The sequence below is a fragment of the Taudactylus pleione genome, unplaced genomic scaffold (genome assembly GCF_031769625.1).
Source record: "Taudactylus pleione unplaced genomic scaffold, aTauple2 ptg000129l, whole genome shotgun sequence".
NCBI classification, from domain to species: domain Eukaryota; kingdom Metazoa; phylum Chordata; class Amphibia; order Anura; family Myobatrachidae; genus Taudactylus; species Taudactylus pleione.
In genome coordinates, this window is record NW_028284531.1 from 15,060,573 (window position 1) to 15,077,568 (window position 16,996).

Below are 16,996 nucleotides of genomic sequence, written 5' to 3' on the forward strand. Positions count from 1 at the left end.
AGCATGTATATGTTATACAGCAGGGCTAGTATAAAATACAATATACATACATAGACTGCTCATGTGCCGCGTGTGGCCGTCATTTTGCTACAGCGTAGGGGCCGGATATTCTAGCAGCGTGTTGTCCCAGACTGGTTACGATCTTAGGACCCTTCTGTTACTGGTGTACTCGCCTTATCAGGTGAGCCATCTTAGCGCCAGATGAACCCGTTTATTGAAGTGGGAATCAAAAAGAAACCTTCAGTACTGCGAGGCAGCAATGCCAACAACCACACCAGCCGTGTGTCATTAACCTCTTCCTGTATGTGCTGCCAAAGGGAACACATGAGATATAAATAGATGCACATATGCATACCTTCTCTGGTAAGCATAGAAAACTGGTGAGAGGTTTTAAGACCAGCCTATAATGTAGTATATTTGCTGCCACATATATGCATGGGAAGATACTGCCCCTCAGTAAGGTGAGCCAATGTGAGGCATAAGCCTGGGGATGGGACGCAAAAATGTACTAAGGGTATGCTATAACCTAAAGTTCTGGCAGCAGCACCAGAACCGTGGAGCTAGTACACCATGAGGCTATGATACTTAACAGGCTAAGATATCAGGCCATTAGATTAAGCTAGGTGCCCTTTGTTACTGAACGAAGGGGAGCCTGATGGGGTAAAACCAAGCGGCGCTGCAATTGGCAGGACTGTGGCTCGTCAGCACATTGCTTCTAGACGTGATGCATCGGTTGAACCACTGGCCTCTTTCCGAACCGCCTAAAGCGGCGTTATAGTGCAAAAGGGGGGTTGGGCTAGCGTCCCTACCGCTAGCAACCAGCTATCCACTGTAGCCAGCATTAAACCCCTGTCATCAAGGACAGGCATCCCTTACCTTTTGTGCTGAAGCACTCACAGTGTGGTTGTGTCTAATAAGTTTGCTACCAAGTGCACCATTGTAAATAATAATAGATCCCCCAAACGGGCGCCGTAGAAATAGAATGACGGGAACCGAACAATAACCCCCAGGAGGGTGTAAGTATGTATCTTTATATACATGTGTGGTGCAGGTAGTGCACTGAGCTATACTGCCTGTGTTATGAAATACCACGCTGTGTATGCGCGAACTGTTACACACCAGTCAGCAAAGCGCTAGTCCCCTTAATAGTGTGGAGTAGTTGAAGGTCCGGTCAGTGCCGGGAATACAGGGAGCATTCAAGGCTCCTGACACAAAGCCACGCATTAACCAACATCTCTCCTGCAAGACAGGAGAGGGGCTAACTCATGGGAACAGTGATGTGCTGCTGTGGCAGCAGCGTGACGTCATACAGGCATAGGTATAACGTAAGGCTATATCTAACAGGGAAGCCTGCCCAGCCCAGCCAGGAGCTACGGGACACGGCGTCTCCTCCTGAGATTTAGATGAGAGTAGCTAATAGCTAAGGCAGTGCTGCCAGCACAGGGAGAACATACAAACTCCACACACCAAGGGCCGTGGTGGAATCCGAGCCTTGCGCTGGTACCTAAAGGCTATTAGCCTGTTATTATAGGGATGACAGTCACTCAGCACAGCTAGGAGCTATGGGACGCGGCGTCTCCTCCTGTGAGGAGAGCTGCTAATAGCCAAGGCATGCAGTGATATGATGGCAAAACCGCTGCTCTAAGTCCAGCCAGTCTGCTCTGGCGGTGGCTGGTGTCTCAGCTGCATATATTTAGCCCGCATGTTATGGTGGGCGGCATGGACAATGCATAGCAGGAGTACAGGGTGGGCGCAGAGCAACGCTTAGCGCTGCCATCGCGCCACTCCCCATAATCAGTAACCCAGACACTGACCTCTATAAGCTGTGGTGGGTCTCTCTCAACAGCTCCCGCTAATGGTGGGCGTTCAGCGCGCCTACCCCAGCGCTACACATCCACTTTCCTTGCTGAGTGTAGGGAGGAGGACCCGGACCCAGCCGGTTTCAGCTGCGACAGGCCCCTTAATTGTCAGAAGAGGGAGAGCCCGACTACAGAAGGCGCCGCTTGATATGCAGGACGCGCCGGTAATAAGCTCCACCCCCGCTAGCCTTGGCGGATTTCAGCTGCGACGGGCCCCTTCTCTGGTTTCTGGCAGCAGCGCCTGAAGAGGGAGAGCCCAACTGCTGATGGCGCCGCTAAATATGCAGGACGCGCCTTATATTTCACCCCCGCTAGTCTTGCGGGATCGCGCTGTCCTGTCAGCGTTACTAGTAACTGGCCGCTAGGGATAAGCTAAGAGACCCGGACGCTGCCTGCTGAGGGCCGCGGCGGGTCTAGTGCTCATGGAGGGAGCTATGCAACAGCCCCTGCAGCATGCCTGTTACCAGATAAGGACTCGGGTGCGTGCGGGGGGATGGTCGGGTCTCCTAACAGTGACATGCTATGTCACTGAGCCCAGCAATGCTTCCACTGCTCCTGCTATCAGGAGCAGTGGTTATACTTACAACTGCTGCGGCCGGGATGCTGGGCTGAGGGGGCGGCGAGGAACCCGGACACATGCCGGTGTCAGCAGTGGCGGGTCCTCGCAGGGTCCGATGACTCCATGTTTGTGCCCCCTCCTCAGGGTCACCGGACACATGCTGCAGTAGCCGTGTGGTGCCCTTCCCGGCAGCTCCCACGTAGCAGGCAGACTGCCACAGTAAGCAGCCTGCCTGTCCTCAGTGCTTGTTAATAAAAAACACTAAAAATAAAATGAGAAAGGCTGGAGACAGCCTGATGTGCGACCGGCTCTCTCGGGCACATTCTAAAAACTGGGGCTGATGGGGCATAGAGAGGGAGGAGCCAGTCACACTTCTAAATTATTTAAAGTGCCAGGCTCTGCTCTACCACCGTCTATACCCCACTGTCTTGAACTCCAGTGTCCCCTAGTGGATGAAGGAGAAAAAAAAAAAAAACCTTCATCCATTCCTCAAAAGGCCAGACCACAAATCAGTGGCTACTTGGATTAATCTTTGCTTACCTTCACTACTAATTTCTTCTGTGATCAAAACCGAAATCATACTTTCAATCTAGAGTCTTCTCTATTCACTTTTTTTATTTGTAGGTTTTGTTCCTCTTGCTGCTCCTTTTTATACATCTCATGTTAAAAGGGGACAAAATAATTTAACTTCCTTATCTGCAAGTGTTTTGTATGTACATTGCAAATTCGTATTATCATCAATTGCATTCAACTGACAAAAACAAACCAGTTTATTTGCACGCTATGTTGGGGATAATCTGTCTGTGTCCACTTACACCACCACTCTTTTGTAATGGGGCCCTGGGTTAAATTAGGGCAATACCCCGTTCTGCCGATGACGGGGGTTGGGGGAATCTGAAAAATCCAACATGAAGGAATTTTTAACATGTTGAATTTCCCCCGATTCCTCAACGGATTGCTGATGATCGATGTCCGCCGATCGGCATTGGCAGAACGATGAGTCGGGGCATAGATGTATGGCCCACATTACTCGGCCTTCGTTGTTGCACAGGAGATCTGTGTCATAGAGCAAGTTCACTCCCTAGTTTAAAGAAATAACACAATCACAACCATGCAATGCAATCAGCATGGGAGAATCTGGCACCACACTCATGCACCCACTTAACTCAAGACTTTCTTGAATTATTAAATTCAGCTGCCATCTCAAGTCATAAAATAAAGAAACATTCCAAAAAGGGATCAGCAGAGACAAAGTTATCCAATTAACTCCTTTACTCAGGTCAGTTTTAAATCTGTAGCTAACCTGTCACAAGCAGAACCCTCGCTCTCCTATTGTCTCCTACATGTAATTCTATGGCAGGTTTGAGTAATGTAATAAAGTTAATCTGTTAATTTGTAAACTAGTTTATAACAAACTAATGAAGTTTTGTACTGTGTTGTATGCAATGCACTGTAGGCATCAATACAGAACCTGGTGGGGTCACATAAATAAAAGATAATAAAATTAATTTAAGATCTCCAATAAAAAAAAAGATTTAACAAAAAAACACACACACACAAACACCTCCATGGAGTCAAAAATAAAGCCTTAAAGAAAGACTAAAATGGAACAGTGACAAGCAATAGCAAAAAATCAAACCATATTCTAGACATCAGAGCGCTTAACCTGCCCTACTATTACTATATGCTTATATTTCGTACATTGTTCCATAGAATATACTGATAAGCAGTGTTCGCAAATACGCGCTATAGCGCGTATTTTACCCGATATCGAGCACTGGGGACTCAATTTTATAAAGCAGCCGAGTCCCCGGGGACGCACTGTGCTGTGGCCAATCCCTGACAGCTGGCTGCAGCACAGCGCGTCCCCCTGAGAACAACACAGCGCTGTCTGTTAGATCAGCCAATGAGAGTCTGATAGACTCTCATTGGCTGCTGCTGTGGAAAGCCGTGCTGGGATCAAGTGTCTGATCCCAGCATCGGCACAGCATCCGTGCCCAGCGCTGGTATAGTGTGTTTGTTCCCAGCGCCGAGTAAGCCACCGCGGCAGGTACCTGGTGAAGGGACCGCCTGGTCCCTTCCACCAGCGTTGGCGGTAAAGTGGGGTCGGGAGAAACTTGGCTCCAGGCGCAGGCTAAGCAGAGCTCGCTGCCCGGAAGCCAAGTAGTGGCGGCGGTTGTTTGTCACTGGCTGTGAGCCAAACACGGCTCGCAGTCCAGCAGCCAATAGGAGGCAGACGCGACGAACCAATCACGGCTTGCCACGTCATAGCCCCGCCCACTCGCGGCATCTTTAATTAGACGCCGCTGAGCGGTAAACTTCAGTACCGGCGGCGTAGGGGAGGAGTGAAGACCTCCCGAAGAGAAGAGAGTCGTGGCAACAGTTCCGACGGCCGCACAAGAGGCAAGAAAACGGCGTGATCAAGAAGGAAGAAAGGAAGAGGCGAAGAATAAAGCTGAGGACCAGAGAGAACTGCGGGGGAGGAAAGAAAAAAAAAGAGCTATCGAAGCTCCCCCTCGCAGCATCTTCCACCGTACGGGTAGGCGGCCTTGGGCCACCGTTATTTAACCCCTCCCTAGACCACCAGGGATCTCGGGCACTAGGCCCGTGGCATAAATTCAGGCAATAGGCCTGTGAGTATATAGGTGGACACAATGCCCGGGCTACATATGGGGCATTAGGCCCAATTGAAGGTATCTGCCCAATAAATAGGTGTGAGTGACCTGGGCATTAGGCCCAGGTCACTAAAGGGCAAATAGGTGGGCCAATACTGGGGGCACTGCATAGGGGGGATTACTACTGGGGGCAATGCATAGGCGGGCTACTGGGGGCAATGCATAGGGGGGCTACTAGAGGCAATGCATAGGGGGTCAACTACTGGGGCCAATGCATAGGAGGAGTAAAGGGCATTAATGTGTAAAGACTGGGCATTACTGCGTGGCATAATGTGTAAAGAGCATTAGGTGCGAGTGACCTGGGCATTAGGCCCAGGTCACTATAAGGGCAATAGGTGGGCCAATACTGGGGGCAATGCATAGGGGTTCAACTACTGGGGGCAATGCATAAGGGAGATTACTACTGGGGGCACTGCATCAGGGGATTACTACTGGGGGCACTGCATAGGGGAGATTACTACTGGGGGCACTGCATAGGGGGATTACTACTGGGGGCACTGCATAGGGGGATTACTACTGGGGGCACTGCATAGGGGGATTACTACTGGGGGCACTGCATAGGGGGATTACTACTGGGGGCACTGCATAGGGGGATTACTACTGGGGGCACTGCATAGGGGGATTACTACTGGGGGCACTGCATAGGGGGATTACTACTGGGGGCACTGCATAGGGGGATTACTACTGGGGGCACTGCATAGGGGGATTACTACTGGGGGCACTGCATAGGGGGATTACTACTGGGGGCACTGCATAGGGGGATTACTACTGGGGGCACTGCATAGGGGGATTACTACTGGGGGCACTGCATAGGGGGATTACTACTGGGGGCACTGCATAGGGGGATTACTACTGGGGGCACTGCATAGGGGGGATTACTACTGGGGGCACTGCATAGGGGGATTACTACTGGGGGCACTGCATAGGGGGATTACTACTGGGGGCACTGCATAGGGGGATTACTACTGGGGGCAATGCATAGGCGGACTACTGGGGGCAATGCATATGGGGATTACTACTAGTGGCAATGCATAGGGGGTCAACTACTGGGGGCAATGTATAGTGGGACTAAAAGGCATTAATGTGCAGCATAATGTGTAAAAGCCGGGCATGGCCGTGTGGCATCATTTGTAAGGGGTTAGGGGAGGTCTGAGAGTTATATGGGGAGCTCTAAAGCATAAAATTATGATGGGACCCAGAAACGGTCAGAAAGGACCCCATTTTTTTTTTAAAGTGGAGGGTCCCTGGGACCCACATATTTTGTCACTCAGCACGATCACTGAGCATTATTACAATGCCCACAGACTGCTAATAGCAATGCTTTAATTAGCACAGAAATGAGGAGGAGGGGAAATGTATGCTATATCTTTGTAACTCCTGAGGCCACGTTTTGAATAAAAACTGCATATCTGGTAATCTGTTACAATTACAAGGAGAGTTTTTCTCTGCAATAAATAAGATTGTGTTATATAACACAATAAAATGAATCAGTGAAATCTAAAAGATATTGAAGTGAGAGCACTCTGGTCACATGACCCCATGATGTTATCACTTACAGATCATACCTAGGTAAAACCCATTCTGCACAGAGATATGAACGGTTATACACTTCATTATTAAACCTCTTATCAAGACAGCACCTGTGATTTAATAATAACATAGGCCAGCTATATAATTAGACACTGCCTTCTATGAGGTACAACGGTGGTCACATTGTCTAGCTCTACAAAAACAATCATATCGGCTTACTGCTTTCCTGCCATTCTCTCCTCAGAGTATAGTAAGACACAACTATACATCAAAGTAATACAATATAGGAGACATATCATTAGCAGGCCGGCCATATTGTTCCCTCATGATGTCTGATACACTGGGGATATATTATAAGGTAATTTCATAACTTGTATAGTAAAAGGAAAGTAACTTTTTATGTTAAAAAAAAAAAAACTTTGTCACCGACAGCCTGTCATTATGGGTAATTAGAGACAAAACAGCCTCATGTATAATGACAAGTCAGGTCTCCACTGTAATGGAATAGAAGTGGCAGGTGGAGACCGTCCAGACTTGCGCTGAGAGGTTAAAGCTTCCACACTGCTGAATGTCACCTTAAACAATGTGCAACAACTAGGGTGATAGCAGCAGCCAGGTCTGCAACCACTGTATTTTACATAGACCATTCCTAATATACACCAAATAAAGAAGAGAGACGCTCCAGAAGTAAACAAAAAAGGGAAACCAAAAAGGTGCTTACAGGTATCTTCTGTCATTTTATATCAGGAATAGATGGTCTCCACGCAAACTATACACAGCAATAAGACTCAAAGGAGACACAGGATTTGCCTGAGAATTGAATTGGAACACTAATCTGGTGTATATACGATCCCTGGGAGACAGTTCACAATGGTGGCGATTTGATTACCTTTTGCCTGTGTGATTATGACCCATACACAAATATCCCAACAGGCTTTGCAGATATATTTTACCGTTCGTACCTTAAAAAAAAAAAAAGCACTAAAAATGCAAAAGCTAACATGGGAGTAAGGAAACAAAATTTTTGCTAGAGGAGGAGGAGATTTATTACAATTGATTACATGACAAATGCCGTTTGTACTCTATGTAGGGGGGGGGTACTACCTCAGTAGCCAGTATAACATAAATCAAAAGCAAAATGAAGAACAAGGTGGTTACCTTGTAAGGGTGCAAAGGACTTGAAAAATAAACTGTAAAATCAGTAATCTTTATTGGTATGCATTAAAATATATTGGCACACCTTAAAACAGCAAAATATTAAAAGGGGAATCACACAAACCTATATAGGGGGCGATTCAATTGTTTTCACCGGCGGCTGTGAGTAACGGGCGTCGGGCAGAGCAATTCAATTGATGCTTTGTTTGGGCGTGTTTGCCGCAGGTGGACACATTTTTGTACGCACCGTCCTGACGTGGAGAGCAGAAATGTGCGAATAGTGCTGGATTTGGATGCCCAAACTACCGTTTGGGCACGCTAACCAGGACTTTAGGCAGGTTTAGACATTTTATGCAGCTAAACCCGCTCTATTTGGGTGCGTCATGCGCGGAAAAAACATTTGAATATTGCCCCTTCTATTTAGATGGGGGACAAAGAGCAGTCGGGTGCGCAAAAACAATTGAATCGCCCCCTTAATTTGAGAAAAAAAAAACAACACACAGAAAAATATGACTAAAATAGATGGGAAGGACACACAACATGAGATCACAAATGAAGGTTGTGTATCCTTCCCAACTATGATTTTTCCAAATCATTCCATGAAATTTTAAATCTCCCCCCCCTTACTCAAACTGCCCCATTGTTTCACAGAATTAAAACTAGTTCAAAACACTGGTTTGGCTCATTATTTATGCTCATTTTAAACACCAACTACAATGATGTTATTCGGGTGAGCTGAACTATTATAGTTTTATTATTTTATGAATACTTACTTTTCTATGTGAAGTATTTCTAAAATTGTTTTATATTTCTGTACGTGCTTTGAAGTACAGTTTGCGTTTCTCCTTTATTATCTATTTACTGTACATTACGTCACTAGCATTTGTTTGCTTTTAAATTAAAAAGTCTGACTACGAGATTAAACTGGCCGAGATGACCTGCATTTGTCAAGCCCCAGAAGAGAGAAGCAAGGGTCAGGCATTCAGTACTGGTAGCGGCATTTTACCTTGTACATATCAAGCGAATTTTCATTTTATTTAGCAAGTATTTGAAAGTTTACCCAAGGTCCACAGTATTGCACAATATTCTGTTACATTGTTGCAGTTGGACATGGACTGCAAATTCTATTACTGTAGTTACGGTATCCACTATAGCATCTAGCAGACATTTTTGACTGGAGTAAAATGTGGGTTCCGCTATCACCTGTTGAGCTGCATTCCTACATGGGTCCAGTGAATAGCCACCTTCTCTAATACTGGACATCATCTGCATGTTGCCTGATGCACTGGTATTTTTTGGGCTAGACTTGCGCCTTTAACCTTTGCTTAAATTCTTGCACCTAAGCAACGTCTGAATATCCATTTCTGTGGCAGCAACTTTTCCAAGGGAAGAAAAAAAACAAATAGAACTTAGGAGCCAGTACAGCAAGATGAACTTACCCTATGGGGGATAGGTGACAACAACCATCCAATAACATTTATTCAGAAAATTGCTAAATAATACAATTTAAATAGCCAAACAGTGAGGACAAAAATAAGTTTAGTTTTGGTAGCACGGTGGCTTTAATATAGATTTAGTTTTTCATATTCGCTCTCCATAAAACAAAACAAATCATATGGAGAAATTTATCAAAGCTTGGAGAGAGAGAAAACACCAATCAGCTCTTTTTTAGAACACAGCCTGTAAAAATGACAGTTAGAAGCTGATTGATTGATACCTTTTCATCTTTCTCCAAGGTTTGATAAATCTCCCCTTACAGTACTGAGAAGACATCTAGGAAGAGCGTATACAAAGCAGAACGAGAGGTGGCATAACAGATCAGGGGAGAAGGGAATCCAAACAGTGCATGGCTAATAATATAAATAATATTTTACCTATAGATACAGATGTGTCCTCATGCACCAAGCACAGTTGCGTAGCAAATTTCTCTTTATATTTTTTACTTTCTCGCAGCGCAGATGCTGCAAAACACCACTCAATCCATACTGGGCACGCTGGGCACACATGTTTTATATATGTACAGTGTCGCAGATGAAGCACAAAAAAGGCTGCAGCTTCGGCATCGTAGCACTTCGTATGCAGATTCAGACTCATTCATACACAGATGTACTAGTGTCGCATATGAAATTAATCAGTGCTTTCCCATTGAGCGGCTTTGTCGCATCAGATTGCAACTAAATTAAACATTCTAGCAAAAAAGATTTAAAAAAAAAAAACACTATCGGCGCAAGCCTAGTTGTAAAGAAGATACTGATACTTTGTGAAGAAAGATTACAACTTGGTAATTATCACATTACTTGGCAGAACAAAATAGGTTTTCAGAGACATGATCAAGAGCAACCATCCTAAAAGGCTCAGTAATAAATCTTTTGGGTCCAGCCCATAGATTTGAACTACACATTAGATCCCCCAATCATAACAAGTACTCACTCCGAGACATTCACAGGTTCAAGACTGGTATGGCCAGAGAAATGCAGAAGGCGCAGGCTATCTGCAGGGGTGGACACAAGCTTCTGTGCAACAGGGCTGTGATGTAGTTCTAGCAAAAGGAAAAATGGAAAAAAAGAAAAGTTGAGAAATCTATAACAATATAATTTCTGCTACAGCTTAAGTCAGCCTGTGTTCTATACCTAAAACAATTTCTTAAAGATTGGGCCACTGTTCATGGGCTGGTGCAGTGGGCTTCCTAAAACTGCCAGCCAGCCCCTGGGGACAGAGCATTTAAAGTGCTCTTACCCCTAGTTCAAGGCTTTTAAAAAGTTCTGCAATGTTTATGCTCGAAAATGAGATTCTTAATGACTTAATCGCAGATCAGACGTGAGGACGCTGCCAAGCCCCGCCCCCTCCTAGGTGCGAGCGATATCAACTTTAAGAACAGCACCTTTTACGTTTTCTCCCCCTGCGGTGTTTAGTCCCACTCGTTCTTAGCAGCACGGCAGTTAAAGCTGAAACAAGCTGGGACTACAAGCGAGGGCTCCACATGCTGCCCAAGGGCTACCTGTTGTCTATCACTGATATAGGTCCAGGGCAAAACCTGACAGATATGATTTGCACATCTAGTGAGCTTAAAGAATAAAGAACAATATTGAACTTTTTTGTGGAAAGAGGAAAATACCAATAAAAGACCATAAATAACCATGCAATTACTACATACTGTATGTACAGGGATGTTGTTATTGTTACTTTCTGACCTGAATTACTGGCCTGACCAAATAAATCTTCCTGACTGGAGACAAGATCCGAAGACTCTTCCTCTTCCATATTTGCACAGCATGATTCCACATTGGCCTGGGAATCTTGGCGACTTAGCTGTATAATGGACTCTTTCTGAGCTTCATCTTCACAGCTGGGATTCACTGCACTCCCAATTGTTTCCTCACTTTCATTATAAGCAGCTTTCCCAAGTCCTGCTTCTTCCTGTGGTCTGAAAAGACAGGCACTTCTCTCACTACATAAAGTTTAATCAACATTTAAAAATCAGCAATTCTAGACTCTCAAGTGAATTATTAAACCCTTTACAGTTTCAATGTTGAGCATATTTTGCCAGACAAACTTTATTATGAATTAGAATTTTGCAAACAGACTTGATTTCTAAATGGGGTTTCATATAATAAATACTAAACGATGCTCATATATACTGTATACCCTATGTTCTCAGTAGCCCTTAGAAAGAAATTGGCTTGAAATTGTACTGCGTATGGGCCAAAGATGACTATGAGATCAGAAAGGATCACCATCAGGTAAAGGGGGAAGATGGAGTCTGAAGACATGATGTTCAATTTTATCTTCTGACCGCACTAACAGGCTAGAGTGGATCAGGCTGCTCGGTGTATCTTGCTCAATTAAGCCACCCGCTGCTGTGGTCAAATTAAGCAATGATCGGGTTGAAACTCATGTGGGGCCTATTTAGCTGAAGTTCTAGTGAAGAGCCACAGCCTTACTCTAAAATAGGGGTAATCGCTCCAGATGATAAAAAGGGTTTGAAGCTTCCCAACACTGGTAGTCACAAGTCTCCTACTACTAACAGAACATATACCGTTTCTGCTCTTCTTCTGGCTTGTGTTCTCTGGCATCCTCCCTTTCACAAGGTTCAGCACCAACATTAAGAAGCTCTGAAAAATTTAAACAACAACTTGTAAAATGCGAGCTATCAAAGAAATAGATCATTTCTGAAAAAAAAAGTATTAAATGTTTTTATTTTATTTTTTTAAAGCAAACAATTGAGAAAACTGCAACATTTTGATACATAATAGGTGATCTTTCCTAGTGCATATAGTTTGGAAACTAATAAAGATGTGTCCTTGTACACCTATAGCCTCAGTACACCCCTGTGGCGCGAGTGAGCTGCACAGAGCTGTATAGCATCCTTTTCACCCTAAAATGCATCTTACTCGCACTCAGATGGAACAACCTGCTTCACGAGACTGTACTGATTCATTTGATATGTGACACATATCTCTGTGTGCGACGGAGTCTGAATCTGTATCCGAAGCACAACAGAACTTGGCGTGGAAAAAACCCACGGCCCCTGCATCATAGCACTTCGTGTACAGCTTCAGTCGCACATACATATAAAAGTGTTCCACATCAAATTAAATAGTGCAGTCTCGTGAAGCGTTTAGGTCACATAGCGCATTTTAGGGTGAAAAAGACATTCGGCACAAGCCAAGTCACACAAGTCCTGGCTCGCCGGGAAGGGCTGTTTGGCGCGACTACAGTAATAATGCATTAGGGCTTCCGCTGTCAGGATTTGCGGCCAGCAGTAAATCATACCGATTCCCATGAGTTACCTATATGCTGCACATGTTGACACGTGAGTTGTACAATATATTGGGGGATATGCATGAAGCTCACAAGCGGTATCAGCGCACGTTATGTGCGACAATACCGCTTCTCCCCGATGTATGATTGGGGTTTGGGCAGTAAAAATGACAGGGGCGCTATGCGCCCCTCATTAGCAGCGCTGCCATCTACGAGATAGCAGTGCTGTTAGTGAGATTAGATTAGTGTCTGAGCTACCTGCCATATTAAAACTACAAAGGGTCTCCCCAGTCACTGATGGGAGTGATCAACAACTCAGGAAAGGCAAATATCTTCTGAAATGGTCAAAAGGGACTCTCTAGGAATTTCTGTTTCATGAATGCAGAGGAGGAAGAGTACTATAGTCGAATATAAAATGGAATGGTAGGTGTTATTTTTCTAACCAAAAAAATTTTTTATTATTTAAAATAACTAATGCTGGGTACACAAAATATAGTTTGTTTGATAGACAAACAATATATTGCGATATTCCTATACGTTCACTACGCTATCGCGCCCTGGCAGACCAACAATTGAATTGCTCTGTCGGGTGTCTAAAAAAGAAAAAAAAAAAAGCCACCGGCAGAACATTTGAATCGCACCCTATGATATTTAGTATTTGTCTTGGTGCGCCATCTACTGGATTGACATGTATGCTGCAACTTCATGAGTCAAGATAAGCTGCCTGATTAGTGCTTAATATACAGTTGGATTTTACTGCAAAATAGATCTTGATAGATATATATCTATGTATTTCCATATGCATACATATATAAACGTTTGTGTTTGGGGTGTGCAATATATTTATATACATAGCAATGGAGAGACGGGCGGCACTCAGAGGGTTTGTATATGTATAAAACAGCAACCAAGTCACAAGAAGGTGCATCTGACATTTCATTTTAATAACCTTCTTCAAGGACAGATATAAGAGGAGATACAAGAAGGTTATTAAAACTGAAATGTCGGATGCACCTACCTGTGACTGTTTGCTATTTGATACATATACAAGCCTCCGAGTTCCACCAGTCTCTCCTTTGTTGTGCATTACCTTTGGGAGGGCTATATGTATTTATATACTGTATATATAGTCATTTTGGACTTGAGGAGCCTGTGCAAATTCCAATTATAAAAAAAAAAAAAAAAGTCTCCATAGTTCATAAACAGTCCCTAAAAGTATATTTGTCCACCCAAAAAATATATTTATATACATCTAATTATTTTTGGCTCAGTTTATTTCTAGGTGACTAAGCTATACAATATTGAAAACGCAATCCAAATTCATCCCACAATTTTTGCGTGATGCCGGAATGAACAGACAAATATTCCGACAAAAAAAATTGTCTCCACAGTTCATACAGTCACAAGGAGTACATTTCTCAAAAGAAATTCTATGTACAGACACAACCATTACAACTTTATTATAAGTGCAGAATAACAAGAATGTCCATGATACCTGACAACATTGCAAATTTTTATTGCACAAGTCCTTGTAAATACGAGCAGAGGAAACAGCGTCAATAGTTTCATCTCCCCAGACGTGAGCGCACTTTGGTGCGATGATGCCAGCTGCTGAAACTACACACACTGCCTGAAAGTGTAGAATATTTATACATAAAGGGGTCAATCCAATTCGGTGCGAATTGCGAGTTGCCATTTTCTATTCGAATCCGCAAAGAGAATTAATTTTGCAATCCAATTAGCAACTCGCACTGAATCATTCAGACTGAATTCGTATCTTTCCATTCGCACCTCCCCGAGGGTGAGAGATGAAAAGGAAAGTCTTTATTTTAAGCTTAAAATGTTGGGACACTGGGCTGAACCCCTTTTTTCCCTACTTTTTTTCTTTGCATTTTTTTGTTTAATTCGTTTGAGATTAAACAAAAAATGTTATCATCATTTTCTTGCATTTTAAAAAACAAACACACAAATCAGCCATTTGATACCATTTAAAAAGCTACAGTACCTTCCTAATGCCCACAAACAGCATTCTATACGGTCCTGCTAATGAAATTATCCATTTTGGGGGGTCCAGGATGGTCTCCCCACTTTTTCATGCACTTCTCTCAAATCTCATTTGGCAGTCAATTCGCACTCCTCTGCTGCGAGTAGTGCAAATAGGCATCTTTAATTAGTTTGGAGAATGCTCGGGAGCGCACTTCAATGCGAAGTCTGCGAGTTTCAAGAAACAAACTCGCTATTCGCACCTAATTGGATTGACCCCAAAGTGCACTGCCTCAAAGTGTACAATATTTATACATAAAGTGCACTGCCTCAAAGTGTACAATATTTATACATAAAGTGTACAATATTTAGACATAAAGTGCACTGCCTCTAAGTGTACAATATGTATATACATAAAGTGCACTGCCTCAAAGTGTACAATATATATATACATAAAGTGCAGTGCCTCAAAGTGTACAATATTTATACATAAAGTGCACTGCCTCAAAGTGTACAATATTTATACATAAAGTGTACAATATTTCAGGTATTAGAAAGGGACAGAGTCAGTGACAGTCCATCTCCTAGTCACAATGTGCATGCTCTAAATAAAAGAAGCCTGCCGGCAGGAAGAGCCAGTAAAGTGTGTGAGCATTTACCAAGGGTATTATTACTTATGTAGGAAATTGGTGGTCACATTATAGGCTGGTCAGGGGCTTGGTATTTGGGATACATCCTTGCTGCTCACACACTCAAACATTGCCCACTGGGAGGACAAGATATATTAGAACAGAAATCATCCCCATGGACAAGGGATATCTTTTGTAAATTCAGTTTATGGACATACTGTACAATTGCAGTTACACAGAGTTACAGAGGTTACCTGCAATACTGAATATTGATAGTAATACAATTGCATAGGTTTGAATGTCAATGTTGAGCTTTAAGCAATTAGAAGTTATTGTGTAAAACAGAATGGCATTAGATTTCCTGTAGGCTAGCAAAGGACAGACTTGGGCATGCATAGTTAAGGAAGATTATCTACAGTATCATCTCATATAGTTACACAGAATTTGTTTTTAACAAGCCAAATATGGTAGGTTTATATGTGCTACATATTTAGTGGTGCTTAAATATAACCTGAAACAGAATCAATCAGCAAGCTGGATCTTTGAATGCTAAAAATAAGAGCCATGATTTACGATTATGTAGAAGGAAAAAAGTTAAGTGAAAGCAGAATAACTGGACTCCAGAAAGTGTTGTGCTGCAAATATTATAAGATGAGGGTTTGTAACAGCTAATTAAATGTGAGGTTTAGCTTGAAAAAGCATTTTTTTGTATATAAAATAATTAGGAGAACAATCAAGAACAAGTTGAATAGATTTACACAGTAGACTGACCTTACTTTCAAGGAACAGATGTTTTTTATCCACTGTATATATAAATATATTTAGAAGACCTAGATATATGTGGTCTTCCAAGTGTCAGTACTGCGGGAAAGTAGGCAAAGGCTCTTTTTTCTACATATAGCAAATTTATCTGCTTTTAACACTTTTTTTTAAATAGTTATGAAAGCTAATTTTGTGTTAAGTATCCATGCTTAAATCCAACGTTGTGATCCTGATATAAATGTGTCCAATTTTGAAATGATGATCTAAATACAGCTTTGAAACTTCATAGAACTGGAGTGCCATTTTTTTCAATCTCTTTGTTGTCCTTTTTTTTTTTTTTTCCTTTTTCATGACACATGCAATAAACAGTCCTAATTTCACCATACTGTCATCATTAATTTAGGATTGTCAGTAAGTTAAGAGAAAAAAAAAAAAAAAAAAGGAGATTTATGTTCTTACCTGTTAAATCCTTTTCTTAACCTCCATAGGGGAAACAGGGATGACTATGAAGTATAGCCTGGACAGTTAACTGTCTGGCACCAGACAGTTAAAACGCATTTCCCAGCAGCCCCTCTCTTCTATACCCCACCCCCATCCAGTTAAGTTTGCAAGCCCACGGCAAGGTAAAAGGAGAAGAATGAAGACCAGCACACACTCAGAACTACACACATAGGGAAGATGATCAAAACCAAACCCCGCAAGACCAGGAGTGCCAGGGTGGCTTGCGATGGCAAGCAGGAAGAAAGTCTTCTACGTAAGCCAACGCCAAACGTCAGAACATCGGGTAAAAGCGCAATCTGCCACTGGAAGAAAACAGACAGTGCTGAAACCTGTACCTTCAAGTATGAGAGCCAGATGCCCAAATCCAGACCTGCTTGTAGAAAACAAAGGACTCGGAAGAGGCAGAAAGCCTTGGGGTTCAAGCCTCTGGCCAAACACCAATGAAAGTATGTCCCACACACGATGATAAATTCTCCCCTAACAGGGCTTCCGAGCATTAAGCTTGGTTAGAATGACCATTCTGGAAAACCCTTTCACTCTCTGGATGGAAGACACACTGGGTCATTGATGGAAAGGCCAGGA

General features: G+C 43.3%; 1 protein-coding gene across 6 annotated transcripts in view; it reads right to left on the reverse strand.

Moving 5' to 3' along the window:
* TP53BP1 (tumor protein p53 binding protein 1) overlaps positions 1-16,996 on the reverse strand; it is a 158,956-nt gene that overhangs the window by 82,176 nt on the left and 59,784 nt on the right. For all 6 annotated transcript variants that reach the window (XM_088472866.1, XM_088472870.1, XM_088472869.1 and 3 more), the window contains exons 7-9: positions 11,815-11,890; positions 10,970-11,202; positions 10,209-10,317 (exon numbers count right to left, since the gene is read on the reverse strand). In XM_088472866.1, the coding sequence (XP_088328992.1) occupies positions 10,209-10,317; positions 10,970-11,202; positions 11,815-11,890 (418 nt within the window). The remainder of the gene's footprint in view (positions 1-10,208; positions 10,318-10,969; positions 11,203-11,814; positions 11,891-16,996) is intronic.